Source organism: Gymnoscopelus microlampas (genome assembly GCF_963454915.1).
Source record: "Gymnoscopelus microlampas genome assembly, chromosome: 6".
Lineage (NCBI taxonomy): Eukaryota > Metazoa > Chordata > Actinopteri > Myctophiformes > Myctophidae > Gymnoscopelus > Gymnoscopelus microlampas.
In genome coordinates this window covers 28,533,084-28,554,884 of record NC_139943.1, presented here as the reverse complement: position 1 = coordinate 28,554,884, position 21,801 = coordinate 28,533,084, and the positions used below count along the sequence as shown (strand labels likewise).

The following is a 21,801-nucleotide window of genomic DNA, read 5'->3' as shown; positions in this document are numbered from 1 at the left end:
GTTTGTCCAGAACCACGACCCAACCTATGTCCACATATGGGCATATCAGAACCACCGATCCAACCAATATGCCCATATATGGGCATGCCAATATACAGGGTATGGCAATATAATAATGACATTAGGGATCTCCATACTGTATGGGCATAAAAGGGACACATGTATACAGACAAATACAGTGATCTCCATATATGGGCACAAAATGGACACCGCCAAACAGCTACTCTGACAATGACCCCGACTCACTATGACTCAGACATATTGGTCGGATAGGCGTTGTGACATACTGTAGGTGTGAAGGCCGCGTACCAGTCCGAACTCTAGATGTGAACCTTAAGTACACAAACATATATATATACCATTTTTGTATTATTTGTTTTCTCATACCCAATGGGACCAGCTGCCTGCATACAGGCTTGGCTTCTGTTGTCATTATCAAGTTGTGCATGTGACATTCATTTTTTTCACCATGATAAATGACTATACTTCAGGCTCATGGGATTACTTGGTCTAATCCGCATGCATGTCTAATTAGGCTATTGGTTCGTCTTTTGTTTTCCTTCAATAGCCTGTAGTGTAGTGCTTCTTGTTTTACTTGGCCTTTGTTACCCAATATGGCCAAGTATGACAAAGTATGTGAGACTAGCCACTTAACTTAACAGTTGTAAACATGTCATTCTGTTATGCACGCAAGTAGCAGAGTCTACACACATTTTGGCACAGCCAACTGCATGAGGTAGCCTAACAAAATCAGTGAGTTTGGTGATTTTATAAGGCATTTCTTGAACTTGGTTATAGATTCTATGCGCACGCACGCGCATGCACACACACACACACACACACACACACACACACACACACACACACACAGACAGACAGACAGACAGACAGACAGACAGACAGACAGACACACAGAGTAGACTTTAGGCTACCCAAGACCCAAGTTCCCAACATAGTATGTTAAATGATTCACTTCCGGATCCCGAGGGTGTAGAGAAAAATCAATAAACCATTCTTTGGTGACTGTACTAGACAAAACGGCAATGTGTAGATCCAGTGTTTAACTGCTTTTCTCTATTGATTTAAAGGTAAAAGTCGTACAATGGAAGAGCAGCCTACTGTTGGTAAACAGGCAGTTATCAAGGCACCAAATGAGTAATTAAGCAGCATAAGTTTGGTAGCAAGGAGTCAAGGACACATCAAGCTTCTCACCTAGGCAACTTGTTCATCCCCAATCACTCTTCTCTCTCTCCCTCTCTCACAGACACACACAAGCTCCTCCTGTACCATTGTATATTGCACTGCATTGCTTTCACCATTCACCATACCCTGGAGCAAAATGCATAAGTCAGGAAAGTAATTTCCATAAGAAAACAATTTCACAGTTATTTAGTTATTTATTATTTCCAAAATCTAAATTCTCCATGAGAGAAATGGCATTCAGTCATAGCACGAATACTGTACATTAACCATGTACAATCGGGCAATTCAATATTAAAGTGCATTCTAAAAACATTCGAAATATTCAATAAATAATTAAAGTTATGAAAAATATCTATCAATATAGAATTTAATGAAGAGTATTTGAGGCTCTCCATCTAATGTGATTCACATGCCTGGCAGAACAGAAATTTGTCCTTAGTGACCTGTGAGGCCTTTACAAAATTGTTACACTGCTGCCACATTGTGGCAGACAGATGTACTGCATAATGATCTCAGCACATACAATTTAGGATATTTGAAAATGTCACCTCAAAGAACATTGGGACCATGATTACTATTTCAATTATAGTTTAGCAGACGCTCTTATACAGAGCTACTCACAAAGTGCAAGATCAGAGTAAATAACATGAACTATTAGTCAACCAACAACAGGGTAAGCGGTCAATTAAATTGCTTGTTAAAAAGCTTGTTGACTTGCTATATATGGTCACCACATGACACCATCGTACAATGAACTATAAAATAAAAGCCTTGCCAACATTCACATTAGCTCCCAGGAAATTAAACAGAGTGCTTTTTGCGGGCTCCCCTAGAGAAAATGTTACAGAACTTTCCCAGGATTCATCAGGTTTTTGGGGTCGAGGGAGGCTTTGAGACCCTGCATGACTTCCATAGTTGAGGGTCCCATCTCCTCACAGAGGAGCGCTCTCTTCCCCAAGCCAACTCCATGCTCGCCAGTACATGTACCATCCATGGCCAGGGCTCGCCTACAAGAAGAAACATGTATTACTTCCATTTAAAGACCCTGCTGAGAAATGTAAAGTGGGCTACACACTTAACTTTGTTGTCCAGACTACTACAGACTGTAAGTCTAATGAAGTTGGTCAGTTGTAAGGTGTGAAAAAGTTGCTGAATGCAACTCACCGCACATACAGTCAGCTACTAGTATGGTGCAAAGATATGGCTTGACGTTCGCTTTTCAACTAACAAACATATGAACATGTGCATGCCTAAATTATTTGAGAAATCATAGCAGTAAAGATGACCACTGCACAGCAGGGGGCTTACACAACATTGGCACGAGGTTATACTTGAACTAAACTGTAGACTATTTTGGTTTATCATATCGCTATTATTCAAAGCTGCACTATGTAACTTACTTGGATTTGGACCCGGTTTCCTGTGCAAGTGCTGACATTTTTACCATTGAGTTCATAGAGCCTGCCTGTTGCTCAGGGGATAAATTGAATCTTGACCATCAGGTCAAAATTCATGTCAGATCCTGTGTATAGGTCAGACATGACCTTTGACACAATCTAAATGTCTCAATAGAAGTGCAGGGAGACAAAATACAACCACCCCAATTGTATGAGTTATATTGTATTAACATACTCTACCATACAGATTGGACAAAATTACATTTTATTCATAAACAAAAAATGACATAGTGCCGCTTTAATGTTAAAACGATAAACAGTGCGTGCCTGCAGCCAGTGGCAGCATGATGCGCACACATGTCATTTTCAATCAATCAATATAATGTATCAATCAATATAATATCAATATAATACCATATTATTATGAATAGCAAGAATGATTAGAAAAAGTTGGCACAGCGGTCTGTCATTTCTGTGCAAGTAGGTTACCACATTGGGCATGAGCTTTGCGCTCCGGAAAGTCATCCAACTTTATCATCATCATAATCATCATGATTTTCAATTGATAACATGGTCAATCTAATCCAGCTATTGCCCCATGATTTAGTTGGGGAATGAGCACTCAGGTTTGTGCGGTGAAAACAAAATTGAAACCAATTTGTGTAGTCGGTGCGCACCCGCTACCCCTCTTTGAAAAGGCTAAACAGCCAACCAGAGAGCTCTACGCCCCTCTCTGCCCCTTTTCCGCCACCCCGCTGCTATCGACCTTCAACAACAGCGAGTGACGGCTCACTACAACTAACGACCCGCCTCGACTGTGTACACACCACACACTACAACAGATTTTTGGCCACAGATGCTTTCCAACGGCGTTGGAAAGTTGTTCAGTGGAATATAGCTACAGAGTCAGATGGATAATAGGAAGATAAGAAAAAGAGAGGTCACACTACCTGGCCAGTCTTTCAGCGAAGAGGTGGACCCTGTGGACCTCGTCTTCATCACTGGGGTCCAGCACCATTATACAGTGGAAGTTACCATCACCCACATGGCCTGCTATGGGCCCTGGGAGGTAGACAGACGGACAGCAATCTAAACATACTGTTCAATTACTTTCAACCTGGCGTCCCTATCTTGGGCATGTCATTATTCTGTAGGCAGAATGTTCACAAATGTAAACAAAAGATCTACATGCTCACAAAGTGTTGCATCGTGACGCGAAAATAACTAGTGAATGTATTGTCATGAGAACCGACTGAATCTACACATTAACCATCCCATATTATCACTGTCCTGTTTTTACAATTTAAGTGTTAAACTAATACGGATTTTACTGTTGGTGCTTGGGCTGAACCAAAGACTAAGGAGATTTACATGGTCACATTAGAGTAAGACCAAAGGGCTGTTACTTATCATTAGTCTCCAAGTCCCCCTGTGTGAATTAAATTATTTACTAATTAAAATCCCAGCTTGAAATAGAGTGTGATCCTTGCTAAAAGCCTTGCTAAACCAGCACAGAGACCTTTCTATTCACTGTGTGTAGAGGGACATCCTCACACCCCATCACACAGGTTGATCTGTATAATATTCTAGTTAGTGATTTACTTAGCATTATCGACTCTCTTGACTCTATTTACCCGTGAGTCTGTTCTGAACCAGGTCTTCCTTAGTCTCCACAATGATCTGAGGCAGACAAGAGAGAGGAACGCACACATCTGTAGAGTAGGCCTGCGACACACACACACACACACACACACACACACACACACACACACACACACACACACACACACACACACACACACACACACACACACACACACACACACACACACACACACACACACACACACACACACACACACACACACACTTAAGGTCACTGACTTAAATTTGCATCTTTGTTATCATTTATATTTCTCAATATTCAAATAATTTCATTAATGAGATTGGTTCAAAATGGCTGTGGTGTCAGACAGTGGTATCAGTAATACAAATCTACAGCTGAAGTAATGATCTAAACATTTTTTAATGATTGTTAGCCACTGTTAGTCAGTCAGTCAGTCAGTCAGTCTGTACATCAGTCCATCCAACATTTTGGTCCCAAATAACATATCTCAAACACTACAGGCAGGATTTCTATGACATTTGCTGTGCACCTTCACTCTGCACAAAGAAGTTGAACCCTACATATTCTGGTGATCCCATGTCCTTTCCTTTAGCACCACCCTAGTAAATATTTCCATTTGCATACAAGATATCTCATATGAAATATATTGTCGCTGTCGGGCGGAAACCTTGTACTGCACATGCCCAAAACCGTTACTTTTCAAGAAATGAAAAAAAGAAGAAGAACCTGTGTTCCAATGGATCCAATGTCCTTATTATTTAGTATTAACAAGTACTTTTCATTGGTTAAGTATTTATAAAACCCCCAAAAATACTTTTTTCAACCTGGTGTCCCTGGTGAAATGTTTCAAAGCATTTCAAAACCTTTCACAAATAGTGAAAATAATAGATCTATAAGCTGCCGTGTTGCATCGCAACGTGTGAGCTTGTAGATTGGCTAGCTTTGCTACTTTAGCATGACACTGTCATACGATTAACTCATTCCCTGCCTAGAACGACTAAAACGACTTCTGTCCCTAAGCCACTATTTTTATTTCACCCAAAGACCAAGGAGATATGATTTTTCGAAGATCTAGACTCCCATCCACTTCCTTGTTAACTTAAAACTTAAAAATGCTGTATCTCGGCTTCTGAGTACTTTTTTTTTTCAATGAAAAATCTTGGCAGTGGGCAAACGCGGCCAGAAATAATTCTGGCAGTGAATGAGTTAAGTATAAAATAGGGCATTAATTTATGAAAAAAACATAAATCTGCCCAACAGCGATGGTATGAAACTTTCTGAGTGCAGTTGCTGAGTGTGGCGGATGAACTCTACCGTGGCCTTTCCTCTAGTGCCACCCTTAGCCCAAAATGTCACACCAGATATCTCATTCTAATATGCAGACTGCAGGAGGAGGTGAACCTATGGCCTTTCCTAATGCCTCCTTCAGTGAGTATACAATATAATTGTATACATAGTGTATATATATCCAGAGTACAATTCTGTAACTAACGATCATTTTACATTTTCTTTTTTAGCCCCACTAGTGAGAGCACAGGGCACTAAGAATGCTTTAAGAATGGCAATGTCAGTCGTCGCTCTATATATCGCTCCTCGCCTGTGGTAATGAGCTGCTACTAACAGCTGCTATTTTTCAACAGTTTTCTTATTATTCAAATTCTACTTCTTATTAAGAATAATGATTCATAAAAGCTCAATCAAGTGCTCTTATAAATGTTGCATCTGCCATTTTTGTCCACGGAAGCTATTTATGCTTTTTATATTTTAATATATTCCCAGAACTGCAAATTGGCTGGTGCCCCCGGGCATTCACCCGATGCAATACGTATGCAGTATGGATACATTTGTCATTAGGCTACATGAGGTAATGCTAGATACCAGCTAGCGTTAGCTATTAATAATGGTCTCCTTATCTCCGTTACTTGATTGTCTGTCAGTGTTTCTATGGTTCATCAAATTGCTCTGAAAGTTATTCCAAAGATATCGTTGGCCACTGTCGCTGTCGTTATATTTGTAGTGTGGACTGGATTCTGTAATTCATTTTAGTTATACTTTATTTTAAGTTATGTTTAACAATCACTTATTGAAGGTTGTAGAACTACAATGCATTCTAGAACCTGATGAGATTTGACCAGACTAGAAACCAGAACCAAAACGCCTCATACATAAAATGTGTGGGGAGGCACACATTTAAAAAATATATATTTAAAAAATGCAGATCTATAAGTTCACAAAGTATCGCACCGCGACATGTTGTGTGCCTGTAGATCTGTTATTTTTGCTACTATCATAGGACTTAAGTGGTTGACAGTCGTCAGAGTCTCTTACCTCACACCCCGGTCTGAGTGACAACGCAGCATACCAGGCATCATGGCGGGCCTTCCAGAGTCGGTTACGTGTTTCTGTGTCTCGTGCCCACTGGAACTCTGAACCACCATTAAACTGAGTGATCTCCTCTACAAACACACACACACACACACACACACACACACACACACACACACACACACACACACAGACAAACACACGCACGCACGCTGATTTCTCTAGAATTACACATAAAGTAAACACAAGACACAAATGAGAGAAAACACACAGACCTACACACCTGTTGTGCTGACCTGCTCCTCAAGACTTTTCTCTGTGCCATGAAATTCCAGGAAGAGAGTTGGAGTAATCGGGTAGGACAGAGAGTTAAATGAGTTGCATGCACCTATCATCACATCATCCAGGAACTCTGGAAAACACACAAACACACACACACGCACACGCACGCACACGCGTGCACACACACACAGGAAGTTAGCACATACAGAATATAAAATTGAGGCAATACTATATATTATTATTTTGTCTAATGTTTGATGAGCAGAACTAACCTAAAAGGCCTTGCTTGGCCATGTTTATACTTTCCAAAAAGACAGGCGTCCTGATCAAGCTCTTCTCCTTCTACTCACAGCCTCCACCTATCCTACATCGTCTCAATCATTATTTCATCTTTTATTAAGTCTGTTAAGACCTGTTAAGAGCTGGAGGGGTAATCCTGCTGGCCTGGCACGAATGAACCACTTTCAACCTTGTGTCCCTATTTTGGGCATGTCATTATAGGAGAAATGTTCCAATTTCTGTATTCGCCATTCGCCGAACGCCGAAATATATTGCTTAAGTGTAATATAAGCTCACCGATGCGAGCGATGGGCACTCCAGCCTGCAGGATTTGCACGGTGCTGTCCACAGCAGCCTGGACAGAGGGGAAGGAACACACAGCGGACACAACGGCTTCTGGGACGCCATACAGACGGAGTGTTGTCTTGGTGATGATGCCAAGCGTGCCCTCTGACCCCACAAACAGGTTAGTAAGGTTGTACCCCGCCGCTGTCTTCCTGAAGGATAGAGGAAGAGAGAGAGAGAACGGAAGTGAGACAGAACAGAATGGAATGAAGGAGAGCAAAAGATGCTGAATCAGGATCTGAGCTAAATCTAATGGTGTGCCTGGATATTAGAGCTGCAACTATTGATTATTTTCTTAGTGATTATTCCATCGATTACTTTTTCGATTAATCGAATGATTGAGAAGCAAGTTTTTTGATCATTTGTTTTATTTTCTTTATAAATCAATGAATCGAGGCAAAAACATTCTAATCGATTTTTCATAATTAACCCATTTGATTAGTCTAATTGACCACTTAAGCCCCATTTTATACTTTGTCATACAACACAAAAACACAAATCTTCTCTCATGGGGGTCCCTGGCACAAAATATTTTCAAATGGGGGTCCACAGCCAAATACATATCAATTTGGGGTTCCTTGACATGAAAAGGTTTGGGAAACAATGCTGTAAGTAAGCCATATGAAGATCCTACTACGCAGAGTCAGACATTAAAAGCTACTGTACCTGGTTCGTCTGCCTTTCCCAGCAGTATGTATGATGGTTCCATCTGCCAGCACCACCTCCAGGTTTAGAGTGTTCTCTCTCATGGTACCGTAACGCACTGCATTGGTACCAGATGCACTGGTTGCAGCCATGCCGCACAGAGACGCATCTGCTCCCGGGTCTGAGGTCATAACATAACAGAACAAATGCTCAGAATTTTTACTTAACCCATTAAGACCTGAGATCGATTCTAAAATAAAACAGTTTTTTGAAAAATATATAAGAAATAAACCCCAGAAGCAAAGATTTGAGTTTCAAATGTTCGCTTTAAAAAATATATATATTGAAAGATTTGCACAACTTTTCACGATATTTTTCTAAAATAGCAGATGTACAAGCTCATAGTCAGTGCGCTATGAGCTTGTACATCTGCTATTTTTGAACAGCCATCTGTGTCTAAAATGACACAGATGTGTTCCCGGTCTTAATGGGTTGAGTAAAAGTAGAAATGTAGACATAGAAGTAGAAGTACAAATATATTGGTATCCTCAGTTACAAAAGGTGGGCTGTCACAATCATGAAATGTTATTGATCATTAAGTCAAACAAATAATAGTGATTAACGATTTAATTGTAAAGGCTTTGTAAACAGAAATTGCACAAGGCAGATATGACAAATAACTTAAATGTACAAAGAAATTACTGAAATGACCGGTACCAATAATGAAAACAAATATTGTACTATTAATCATTTTTTTTAAATAGTGTAAATAGGCGATCCACAATTTCACAACGCCTCTCATCGCGAGAACTTATAGATCGGCTATTTTCGCACAAACATTTTATGTTTGAAAATGTACAAAGATTTTTCAACAGATTCATTTATACAGATGAATGGAAACGATTCTGACGATCAATGCAAAGTAACCATTATCTCAAATAACTGAGATCAGACATAATAATTGTGACAGCCCTGTCCACTGAGCTACACAAGGAGTCAATGATGGGACTCACCTACTGGAAACCACAGGCCCGTGTCTCGAAGGTAGGAGTTGAGAGCCTTGCGCGTCACACCGGGCTCCACCGTCACATCAAAGTCTTCCGGGTGGAGATCCAGGATCTGGTCCATGTTCCTCAGACTGAAACAAACACCACCCTGGGGGAAGAGAAAAAAGAGTTCGTACAGTTTGGTGTACAATAGCAATAACAATTAGGGGTGCAAAAGTTAATCAAGCAAATCGATTTAATCGATTATAGATAAATATTGGATAATCGATCATATAATAAAATAATCGATTCCAATGTCGGCATGGCTTTAAAGTTATTCCAAAAATTTGAAAATAGTCGATCTACAAGCTCACAGCGTGCGACACGTTGTGAACTTGTAGTTCTACTGTTTTCACTATTTTTATAGTATATAGTATATTTTATAGTATTTATAGTATAAAATGGGGCATAAGTGGTTACGATAACCAATTTGTTAATTTGTAAGTGGTTAGAATAGAATAGGATAAGAAAATAAATGACATTTGCAGCCCTAATAATATATATTTTGTGTATAAAGTTCTCTCTCACATTCAAAGCGCCAACCCCTCCCTCTAGGCCTGTTCCAGTGCCAAACGGTATAATGGGGAGTGAATGTTGATGGCAAATCTTGGCCAGGTGGCTGACCTCCTCAACACAGCGAGGAAACACCACCACATCTGGAGGACGACACCTGGACAGCAGTGGCATCAGGCATACAGAATATCATGTGTCAGTTGTCAGTTGAGCTGTATGCGTGTGTAAGGTGGGGTTGCAATGAATGCCTTTGTGTGTACTAGAGACAAGTCTTTATTTGTTGGTTAGTTTGTTTGTTTATTTCACTTACAAAATCATTTTAAAATGGTATACACAAGGAATCAGTCAAAATAGTGAAAAAACACTGCTCATCTGTCAGTAGACTTGGGACAGGTGCTGGTGCCAAAAGGAAACCAAATGAACAGCTGCCCCCCGCACACTCAAAACTGTGAGTGTATTGAGTAATTTTTTATATAAGCTTTAGGTCATTGACCTTCTTCAGGCATAAAGCAATCAGTGACTATGACAGTATATAAAGGTTCAGGGTGTCATCACTTGATTGATTTGATTGATGAATGTGTCACACCTGTGCCAAACATTTCAGTGACAATACTCATGGGAGTTGTAATCCTGACCTACGATTAACACAAGGGTTCAGTAAAATGTGAGGGAGAAAAAGAAGTGGCATTCACTGGGAATTGTGGATGCCACTGTAGGACAAAATGACATTAATGTAGAATATACACATCTATTACGAAGATACCATTGATAGATGTATGTCATATAGAAGGAAAACAAACAATACAGCCAATGTACCAAGGAAAGGAAACAACAATAGCATGTCACAACAATAAAAGCCATAGGCACAAAGACTAACCCTCTGGGGGAAATATTGAATAGACCCAGCTTAATAAGGCAGACCATATGGAAAGTATTTAGTGAGTCAGAGACAGACCTGTGCTTAGACTCATCTTTGCCATGCTGTTCTCTTATGGCTTCAACCAAAGTCACACCATCCTCGCCACACACAGACCTGAATGCAGAGACCACCTTCTCCAGGCCATTAACCTGTTCAAGGCACACACACACACACACACACACACACACACACACACACACACACACACACACACACACACACACACACACTTTCAACAAGTTGCTGTGTTTTTATTTCTGTTGTATGTAACACTTTGAGAGCTCTCTCTGTGAGAAGTGCAATACAATTAAATGTACTTACTTAGCCTACTTACTCACACTCTCTCTCTCTCTCTCTCTCTCTCTCTCTCTCTCTCTCTCTCTCTCTCTCTCTCTCTCTCTCTCTCTCTCTCTCTCTCTCTCTCTCACACACACACACACACACACACACACACACACACACACACACACACACGTGTGACTGATGTCATAACAGTGTAATCATTAATAAGAATTATTCTATATTATAAACCACCAAAATCAAAAGCACATTGACATATCTTGAATATGAAATGACAGTGTTTATGACATTGTCATATAAACAATTGTCATTGACATTGTCCTACACAGTAAGTTATTTGTGTTTGGTTGCAAATCGTTTGATCAGCGTTGTGGTGAACACGTCTCGCCTAAGGGGTAATGTCTGCATTCCGACATCTCACTACTCCGACTAGTGGCTTCCGCGTGCGGTTAGGGTTAGGTATAGGGTTAGTTAACGTCGGAATGGAAAGCTAATGCTACATAGCATATGCTGGATATTGTATAATATAATGCATCATGCACAACTGTTAGAGCAACGTGTTACAGCTTAGACATAAATAGATACATGCAGCCTATACTTACTCCTGCAGCATGTTCCTTTATATGTCGACGTTGCATGAGACGAGGCAGGTGGTGAGGTAGCAATACGCGACAAGTTGTCAATGCAGTGGTCATTGTAGCAGGATATATTATGACTTGTAGTTGTATTACTTATCTGTTAATTACCCGGGTTTTATATGATAACTCCATGGTTTAGACAGAAGGTCATGTTGTACTTACATCCGGGGGAGTTTGACTGTCTGTTGACAAACGTGAACACGTGGTTGGTTGATCCTTTCTCTGACCACAAGATGGCGCTGCAAGTCAAAAAAGTGAAGAACATTTACCCAAGTACAGTTTTGAGGTATTTATTTTACTTTACTGGGGTATTTCCAATTGTCAGCACTTTTGCTTCTACTCCACTACATCTCAGAGGCTAATATTGTACTTTTACTCCACTACAATTATTTGCAAACTTTAGTTACTAGTTACTTTGTAGTTATTTGTATTATTAATACAAAACATACATTAATCACTTCAGCATATATACATATACTTTGGCTATTTGAAAATAGCAGATCTACAAACTCACAATGCCCGATGCGAGGCATTGTGAGCTTGTAGATCAGCTATTTTCAAAAGATTTTTATACATTTGAAAACATGTGAAATGGGACATTCTGCATAATGAGTACTTTCTACTTTTGGTACTTTAAGTACAGTTTGCATTTTGATGCCAATACTTTTGTATTTTTCCTCAAGTACATTTTTAATTCCAGACTTTTAACTTTCTGCATTGCCGTACTGATAAAGAATTGAGTACTTTTTTTCCACCACTGCACATGCTACAAGAACACGGTAAACACGTCGTTTGGTTCCTCTCTCTGACCACACGGTGTCGTTGCAGTGCAAGTCAAAAAGTAAAGACAGCCTGTACTTAGGACTGGAGTCACGGGGGAAAACAAAACCAAACCAAACAGGGAAGTGACTGACAGGCAGAAAAACCTTTCATCAGTTAATTTGCTCCGACTATAATATTAATTGAAAGTAAGTTATTAACAGTGTGCAATCATTGCAATGGATTTCTCATAAGCCTAGTATGAGGCTTTGGTGTAGAATTGTTATACCAACCCACCTTCATTGCCGTTTTCATGCACGTATCCAGGTAAGTTTAGCGACAATTCAAACTGTGGTCGTTGAATTCATGGTCGAATACAAGACAGGTGGGCACTAGGGACATCTGGGCACCATATTTTTGGGATGACAGGGTACCTGGACGAGTGGGCATCTGGAGAGGTGGGCACCAGGACAACTGGGCACTAGGTGGGCACCGAGTGCCCACTCGTCCAGGTGCCCACATGTCCCTATTAAAGTGCCCAGATGGTTTTGGTGCCCACCTGTCCTGTTACCTAATGGAATTATCATAGTCGCCCTTATCCACAAATGTGTTTGTACATGCTTGACTAGGCTTTTATTACAATGTATTATGATGCATAACAGGTTTGCTTCTTATTCAGTCTTACGTTTCTCTGTCACAGGCCCACCTAATTCAGAAACATGTATCCCGTAGACCACCTGCCAGCTCTGGATTCCAGGGAACTGACCTCAGCTTCTGAGCAATATCTTTCTACTTTGTCAATGCAGTCAGTCGCGCAGCATGAAAATAAATGTATTGAAACATTTCACTCAAAGGTAGCCTACCAGAACATTTACTATTGCTCCAACTTCAGTTGACTTTATGTTATATTTATACTATGAGAGCATACTGGCTGACAATTGGGCCAAATATGCATGCAACTTGAGGCAAAAAAATGTATCTAATCAAAGTCTAATGGCATACCGAACATAAAGGTAATCATGTTTCTTTTTAAGGCAGTACTACCCATCTGAGCTCTCTCCATGGTGATTCATTCTCCACACTGGCATCTAGACTCTAGATGACAGTGTGGAGATGAAGCACCATTAGATTCTGAAGGATTTAGATGTTGAGGTACTGATTGTTTTTGGCTGGTCAGGTGGAGGTAACGGGACGTAATGTCAGCCGGTTGCTGCTGTTTGAAGATGACCAGCTTGACTGTATGCTCCCAGCACTAAAGCCCCCTGGTGACCATACACAAGGTTAGGACTACATGCATACACAGACACACAGTGGTACACATGTGCATACAACACTTACACAAAAACTCACTGTACCTTTTTTCTGCCTTCATTACAGTGGTGGCCCTGTATCTGAATGGGAAGTGGTGGTCAGTAGATGATGTTTTGAGAACAACCAACAAATCCAGGAATGGCCTTGTCTTGGTAAATGTTGTGTAAAACAAGTGTGCTGTGCTGTGCAGCGCACGTGTGTGCATTAAATGTATTTGTCTCTTGGTGTGCACCCACCACCACAGCACACCACACCACAGACATCTCTACATCTGGTCTGAGGTGTAAAGTATGATATGTATTCAAAAACATAATTATAACTTTTATTTATTTTTCACTTTTACTCATTTGCTACTTTGACTTACTTACTGAGCACTGTTGTGTAAGGATAAGGATAATTCCTTTTAACAGGTCGTTCATGAAAGTCCTTGCGGTCTTGTTTCCAATGAGAACCTGTGAGCAATTAGGGGTTAAGAGTCTTGCTCAGGGACAAATTTCATTTCATCGACACATATGCTGACATGGCCTGGAATCGAACCTGGGGCAACCAGGGCCTCTGGCTCCCTAGGCGGGCTCACTAACCATTCAGCTATGGCCGCCCCTAGGCCGTGTCTAGGTTAGAACTATTTATTTTCTTCTTGATCATTCAAATTCCATTTGTGGTGTGTCCCAGGTGCAGTCTTTGGTGGAGAGGGTGATTCTGTTCGTGCTCAACCAGGTGGTGGAGAAGCTCCCAGAGGAGGAGGCACTGTTCAGCCCTCACCCCAGTGGAGAGCATGGTAAACTGCTGTGGAGTAATGGAGAGGCTGTGGGATTCTATACCATCAAACAGAAAGGTAAGAGGGAGGAGAACGAGGGAGGAAAGGTGGGGGTGAAGATAGAGGAGGAGGACACGGACCACTCTACAACAATCTAGGGTAGAATAGACAATTAACATACAGTAGCAGACAATGAATCAAGAATCAAGAGCGTTTGTTTGTCACAGGTACAAGCAGCAAAATGTTGGAGTGTGTGTGGCATGTTCCGCAAGACTGTGCTAACAACAGGAATACAAGCAAAACAAGCATGGTTATTTACAGATGAATGTTTTTTGTTTTATTTTGTTCTTTTGTTCGGTCTTCGTCCTCATTCAGGGCTATGACAGCTGCAGGGAAAACACTCTTCCTAGGCCTTCTTGAGCCCCTGGGCTTTGAGAACCCTCAGATGCTTCCCAGTCTGCATCGTCACAAACATTACTTGGGAGGTGTTTGTGCTTCACAATCATTTTTTGCCCTACTTGAACACCTGCTGTTATATAGGTGTCATATAGGTACAGAAGGGAGCTCCCTTCATTGAATAGAGCAGTGAGAATATTGGGACCCACACATAGACAACTTAGTTGCATGTTAAGATTACAAGGCACTTAGCTACAAAGTGGAAAATCAAAAACATAGAACCTCTGTTGCATTCAAATATAATGTAGACTCTCTCTTTACTCATAAAAGCCATAACCTATTCAGAAGTCTTTGTATACGAGCCAACAGCATGTAGACATTATATTTCCTGCCTTCTAAATCTTTTTTTTTTTTTTTTTTTATGTATTTATTGCTTTTGACAAAGTACAAAGCAGGGACCCCACGGTCATGAACTTCCTGGAAATATTTTAAAATTTGACTCGCTATTGCACTGAATGATTGTTATATAGGCCTGGAAATTGGGTGAAATATTCTTGAAAAGTTTTGGAAATTCATTGGTAAAAATGTGTGGGAACCCTGACAGGTATACAATAGCCTTAGGATGTCAAAAGTTCACACCTGCCTTCTTAATCTCTATGTAGCAAAGAAAAAAGGAAAACAAGCATGCCTTTTTCTCATGTGTGCTACATGCGGAAAACACATTCTACAGGAAAACAAACATGCCTTTTCCTCATGTGTGCTACATGCGGAAAACGCATTCTACCCAACAGGGTGACCCCCTCTCGCCTGTCCTACTCCTCTGCTTATGATTTATTTCAAATAGATATATTTAACAGAGAGACGGGAAAGGTGGGAATGAGAGCAGGCAGGGCTGAGATTCCGTAAAGAACCTCTAGTCGGACTCAAACCAGGGTCAGCTGGAGGGGGTGCCTCTCGCCTATCTCCTTTATCCGAATTCTAGAACCCCCCCATGCGTGTGCTTTTAGCTTGAATGCTGATATTAAGGTTCAAGGTGTTCCTTAGGGAATAAATCATACTGGCCATGCAGTAAAGTGAATGCAATAGATGTTTATTTTAAAATCATGTGGCAAACAGACCGCATCTTCGACTTGACAAGGTCAGCGCATCCTCCAAAAGACATCTCTTTCATATCTCCCTCAATTCATTCAATTCAATTCAAAGGAGCTTTATTGGCATGAGAAAACATGAAAACATCCCTCACAGTGTCTTTATACCCATGATAAAGAAACAATAGGTAATGATTTACACCCTGGCCAGGGCAGGCCAAACCCGTTGATATTCCCCAACAAAGAATGCTCGCACCTTGCCCTGAGGCTATACACAGCAGTCAGATTCAGTACAAGTCTTACAGTTAATAGCAAAACAAGCAGTATGGAAGGCTTAAATTAATGAAATATTGTAGAAGTAATTTAATATTTTCCATAATATTTAGGTGTACAGGTATATGAGTAAAAATATGTTAAGTTTCCTCATTATATTGAAGCAGCATCAATAATGATAGTAAACATATACAGTATACATCAACTAGGAAAATAAACAAAAGAAAATAGGAATAATCAAGAAGCAGAACAGTTTGACCGTTGTCCTAGTGCTTGAAGGTGCTATACTCCTAGGTATAATCATACAGCCTCTCTACCCATTCAGCTATGGCCACCATAGAGAGGCTGCCTGGAGGTGTCTTTGATGATTCTGTGAGCTTTGTGAGCTTTGCTGACACAATGTCCGTCGTCTTGGATGGAGCAGGGATGTTCACATCCACTGATGTAGTTTAATGTCCACACAACCCTTTTAATTGCTTTGTAGTTGAGGTCAGCAGAGTTCCCATACCAGGTAGTGATGGAGCCAGTCAGGATGCTCTCGGTGGTTCCTTTGTAGGAGTCCCACAGGACCTTGTGGCCCATACTGAACTTCTTTAGTCGGCTGAGAAAGTAGAGGCGTTGTTGTGCCTTCGTCAACACTCATTCGGTGTGTACGTCCCAGGTGAGTTACTCAGTGATGTGAACTCCAGCTGCAGGAATTTGAACTGGCTTACTCTCTCCATTGCAGCACGCGATACCATTACTGCTATCCCCAATAGGTAGTTATGATTTTAAAATAAATTTAGATGGTGATGGCATTATCTTGTCCAATACATGTCTCTCAATTCCCAAGGTGCTAAACCTGATTCAATCAGTCTGTACATTTTGGGGCTATACAATTAACTGGAGCAAAAGGGAGTAGGGGACAGCACAATTTGTAAGGAAACCAAAAGGGATGAGATACCTGGGTATTAATATAATGAATATGATTATATTACTGGCCTAATATACACTTTTGGTTTAATGGATTAAATGTTTTGGCAAGTAAACAAAAATCGAATTACATTGTATAATTCCCATGTCTGCCCTGTTAAAGGTAGCTTGTGTGATGGCTGCACCAGTCAAAGCTACCTGCTCCCTGTTCTGGACACTATATTGGTGAGGAGCAGCAGCAGGAGGAGCGGTCTAGGACTACAGATGCTGGAGGACTTCTGTTCCTCATTCCCCACAGAGGAGGTGCTGGGAGTCAGCTCTCCCTTGTCACCAAGCATGGTTGCAGGTCAGTCTCAGCCCCTGCTGTATAAAGCAAAATTGCCTTCAGCAGTTTGTTGATTCATAAATCCATTCATTCATGTTCTCTGTGGTTTCAGGATGTCTTTATCTGCAATACATATTTGAGGGAATAATTTGATATTTTGTTTTGGATGGTGTTATGGCCTTTGTCCTGCGAGATTTACTTTGTATATTAAACCTCTCCCTCCTTTGTAAAAGAGCTATAGCTCTATTGATCGTCCTTCAAGAAGTTATGGGTTCATGTCCCCTGTGTTTCCAGTGTGTAGGAAGTTTCTGCAAAAACATGAGGACCAGAGAGAGCGCCTGTATGAAGTGGAAGCCCCTGGGGGCTGGGCTCAGCGACGGAACATCTGGCTTAACATCCAGCTAGGCCGCTACCCATTCAGTAAGGCTAGCATTAGATACAAAGTATTTCAGATTAAATCTACCAGACCTTATTGTTAGTAGATGTTTGTGATTTTTCATGTGATGGTACAGGTACATTTCAGTTAATTTTATTTGTGCCTGAGAAACTTCCTTTTGCAGGGTCAGTGGCAAAGGCATTCCACATAAAAACACACAACTCAATACACTGAATGAGAACATAATGTAGCAATTAAAAAAAAACAACAGCCTGCTGGGGAGATGTCATAGTCTTGTTCATTTTCACTGAACAGCTGTGAACTGTGTGACTAAAGGCTTCGGCATGGTTATTAAGAGCTTGATTGCACAATGCTTCGTCCAACCATATCGGACAGCTAAAGGTAGACCTTTGTTAATCCCACCCCGGGGAGAATTCAGTTTGAGCCGCACCTAGCTGATGACTGATGAATGCTTGCGGAGGAGCTGTTTGGGGTTAAGTGTCTTGTTCAGGAACACTTTGACACGTATATTGGGTGGGCCAGGAGGTGAACCGGTGACCTTCTGATTACCAGACGGCCTCTCTAACCGCTAAGCTACAGCCGCCTGTACTTTGCTAAGCTTCACATTTTGCCTGTTACTCTTGAACCATAGGTCGTACAATCAACCTTTTTCCCCCCTGGGGCCAAGCCCATTTCCGACGGACTAGATTTTCCACCATTGTGTTTTCTTCAAAACATACGTTTTGCTTCTTCTATAGATTTTATCCAACAATTACATAAATAGGTTCAACATGTATCATCAACATGTACAGTATCAGTCACATTTTCCATATGTCACTCCACTTGGCTATGATTGGCATCCAGAGTTTGCGGGAGGGGCAAATTTTCCCCAAAATCATGACCATAGTGTCCGATCTATCCCAAATTCGAATCGCACATTGAGGGGCCTTATGGGTTACCGTAAGTGTCTTTCTAAGGAACACTTTGGGCTAGGAGGTCAACCGCTGACCTTTTGATTACCAGACGACCTCTCTAACCACTAAGCTACGGCCAGTCGGCCACCCTCAAGTTGCTAAGCTTCACGTTTTGAGTATAGCTATTGAACCGTAGGTCTAAAAACATTTATCATGAACGAAACATCCAATCATTCCCAAATTTGGAATTGCATGTTGAGGAGCCTCTGTAGAGTGCACCTCCAAAAGAGCCTTCACTTTTGCCACAAACCCCAAAAGTTGCACAGTCATACAAACTATATTTCCCCCTGCAGCTTCCTCGTGTCCTGACGCGACCGGCCCTTTCCCACAAATCGCGGAAACTTGGCGACACCCTTAGTCACTGCGTCACATTCCAGGCGGATAGCACGACCACACCTGGGAAGAAGGGGTGAGCGCACAAGACGGTCGCTGTCTTGTTGAAGGACAAAACAAAAATAAAACCTGTCAAAGAATTGCGTGCATTTAGCGCTTATGAGGATTTTGCAAAAGTCCAGTTTGCTAATTCACAATTACTGCTTTTGTGTTTAAATTTCTCAAAAAATGTACGTAATGTACAAATATCATTTATGAAAAACCTACTACCCTGAAGTCGGAATTATTTTGTGTATTACCGGTTCTTTATGACTGAAACGTTTTTGTACTCTTTGTGTTTTGTGTGTGGGGATTATCTCACGCGTGTATCATTCTGTTATAAAAGAGAAATTGTATCATGAGTGAAACGGCTTCAGGTATGACACTGCGCAAGCCTAACTCAATTTAATAAGAGCTACTTACCTCAATAGGGAATGCTATCATTGTGTACCAAAAATCGTAATTTGATCTAGATAAAATCGTAAGACTGTGGTCTAACACACACACACACACACACACACACACACACACACACACACACACACACACACACACACACACACACACACACACACACACACACACACACACACACACACTCTTACACTTTGCTACTGATGCCATGCCATGAATTCCCCTCCAGGGGTCAATAAAGGTCTATATTGTGTTGATGGTCCATATAAGCCTTATATGGACCATCAACACAATATAGACCTTAAGGGATCAGTTGGCCTCTCAGTTTCCGAGGCCATGGTGGTGTCGCCAAGTTACAGCGATCTGGTGGGAAAGGGCCGTTTGCTGTCCTGACAGCTCACCCCACGACTGACACAGCCCTTGGTAGAAAACCCAGCCTGGTAGAGATCTGTACTCCTCGGAGCACAATTTTCTAGTTGTCTCTGTATTTAACAAAGAGACACAGCCAGGAAAGCTGAAAGATGTACCACACGCCTTCTCCCCATGCTCCATATTGCATCCCTTTTAACGTTCTCTTATATAGCGAATCTATCCTTTTACGTGTTCTTCTACAGTGAATAATTATCCTTTAACATGTTCTTCTATAGTGAATAATTTCCTTTAACATGTTCTTCTATAGTGAATAATATGCTTTAACATTCTCTTCTGTAGTGAATGTACTGTATGCCTTAATATTCTCATAGGGAATCCATCCTGCATCTTGTTCCATCTGTTTTTAGGTAGAAGAATCGATGAACAAAATGAGAGTTTGCAGACAACTTGAAAACCTGCCCATTTTCACTCCTAAGCACACCTGACCAATCGCTGCAGAAAGTGGACATTTAGACAGTCTGTCAATTTTGGAAAGTCACAAAAATGGCTTGACATTAATTCAAATGTCTGTCCAGGTGTGGATGAGAAGAAGAAGAATCCCATGTTGTCAGGGGACTCAATGAAGAATGAAGGACATAATACCCAGTGTCTCAAGGTACAGATCTTAGACATTTTATGCTTTATGCCTTTGTGAAGTGAATAGCAGCCCCAACTAGCAGGCTGTATTGTGACCTGATATGACAACTAGAATCTAAAGCCAAAGACATTCCTAATTACATTCCATTACGTTAAAGAGTCCCAGCCATAGATGAGAGTGTGAACTGATGTATAATCCTAGTCAGACTGAAGCAAATGATCTCAGCCATGCGTTTCATGCTATCATGTACATGGTAACTAAACTTGTAAAATCTTAACATCTGTAATAATTACATTACCTGCACAGTGACACAGAAAACAGGCTTATATCGGAAATTAAGCAGACACAGTGATGCAATGTAAACATTACAATTCTTATTTTTCTCTCTCAAAGCAATCTCAAGATGCTAGATGGGAAGCTGAGTCATCAGAGGACACTGGTAACTTTTACAGCGCAAAAAGACCCCTGCCAATAGACTCGCATATTAAGCTTTGGGACCCAAGCCAGGTCGGAAGTGCCCCGAGTGCAAAGCCTCCTACAACAGGATGTATCTCAGCAGCCCATGTTGAATCCCAGAACATAGAACTGTCTCCAAGATTACGAGGCCCTCCAAAAAAAACACCAGCTGTCCGAACCTCCTGTGGCCGGCTAGAATCGCGATCATCTGGCCCAACAGAACCCACGGCTATAGGCTCTTCAAACCTTACTACGCCTGGATCCATAGAATCGCCGCAATCTCTCAAACCGAGACGAGAGAAGGAAGAGTTGCTCGGATGTGTCAAACGAGTTAGAATGACATTGAAGTAAACACAGACCGAGGGCTTGTGCTGTTAACCATGTGAGCTGATTGAAAGTGGGAGAGCATGTCTGAGAGGTGAAAGTAAAGGGGTCCACAGAGGGTTGGCATGTACAACAACATTTTAATGGGCATTTTATAATTTGATATTTTGCACAATAGACGGAGGAACTGTATATTTACTTACTCTTAGTTCTTATTATATTTAATTTAATGTAACTGTGGTCATAGGAGAGTGCTTTTGCACAAAGTACCTGATGGACAAAGTTGATGAGTTGAAGTTGAAATAGTGGGGATGCAGCTGTTAAATTTGTTTCATTGCTCCAGTCAGTGCATACAGTACAGCTCATCAGAATATAGTATCTCATATTTTCGTTCCTACAAATAAAGCTGGATTCAGTGGGCCTTCAATTATCAAATCACATTTTTATAGAAAGCTATAAGATTTTGGATTGTCATATGATTACTTTTCTGGTGTTTAAATTGTATAGGCTCCACTAGCTTATCGGCCAAGTACACT

At 41.0% G+C, this 21,801-nt stretch overlaps 2 protein-coding genes across 7 annotated transcripts; one reads left to right on the top strand and one right to left on the bottom strand.

Moving 5' to 3' along the window:
• Window positions 1-1,441: 1,441 nt before the first annotated feature.
• ldhd (lactate dehydrogenase D) lies at window positions 1,442-11,674 on the bottom strand. Its single transcript, XM_084060199.1, has 11 exons — window positions 11,484-11,674; window positions 10,618-10,730; window positions 9,678-9,819; window positions 9,117-9,258; window positions 8,125-8,284; window positions 7,411-7,610; window positions 6,836-6,964; window positions 6,556-6,683; window positions 4,235-4,325; window positions 3,551-3,662; window positions 1,442-2,210 (listed from the first exon to the last, which is right to left on the bottom strand). Exons 1-11 carry the CDS (start codon window positions 11,574-11,576, stop codon window positions 2,045-2,047), a joined length of 1,476 nt encoding a protein of 491 aa, XP_083916325.1. The 5' UTR covers window positions 11,577-11,674; the 3' UTR covers window positions 1,442-2,044.
• A 716-nt stretch (window positions 11,675-12,390) lies between these two features.
• Window positions 12,391-21,787, top strand: fam169b (family with sequence similarity 169 member B). 6 transcript variants are annotated; one of them, XR_014600905.1, is made up of 9 exons: window positions 12,391-12,487; window positions 12,979-13,132; window positions 13,456-13,558; window positions 13,656-13,741; window positions 14,262-14,424; window positions 17,179-17,361; window positions 17,635-17,760; window positions 20,256-20,503; window positions 20,879-20,925. XR_014600905.1 is itself a non-coding variant. In XM_084059027.1 (9 exons), the coding sequence occupies exons 2-9, from the start codon at window positions 12,998-13,000 to the stop codon at window positions 21,290-21,292; spliced, it is 1,284 nt and encodes a 427-aa protein (XP_083915153.1). In that variant the 5' UTR covers window positions 12,391-12,487; window positions 12,979-12,997; the 3' UTR covers window positions 21,293-21,787. The 6 variants fall into 6 exon arrangements, 5 of the variants coding, with proteins under 5 accessions (XP_083915153.1, XP_083915151.1, XP_083915155.1 ...); XM_084059027.1 differs by having other exon boundaries at window positions 14,268-14,424; window positions 20,424-20,503; window positions 20,879-21,787; XM_084059025.1 differs by having other exon boundaries at window positions 20,424-20,503; window positions 20,879-21,787.
• The last annotated feature ends 14 nt before the right edge of the window (window positions 21,788-21,801 follow it).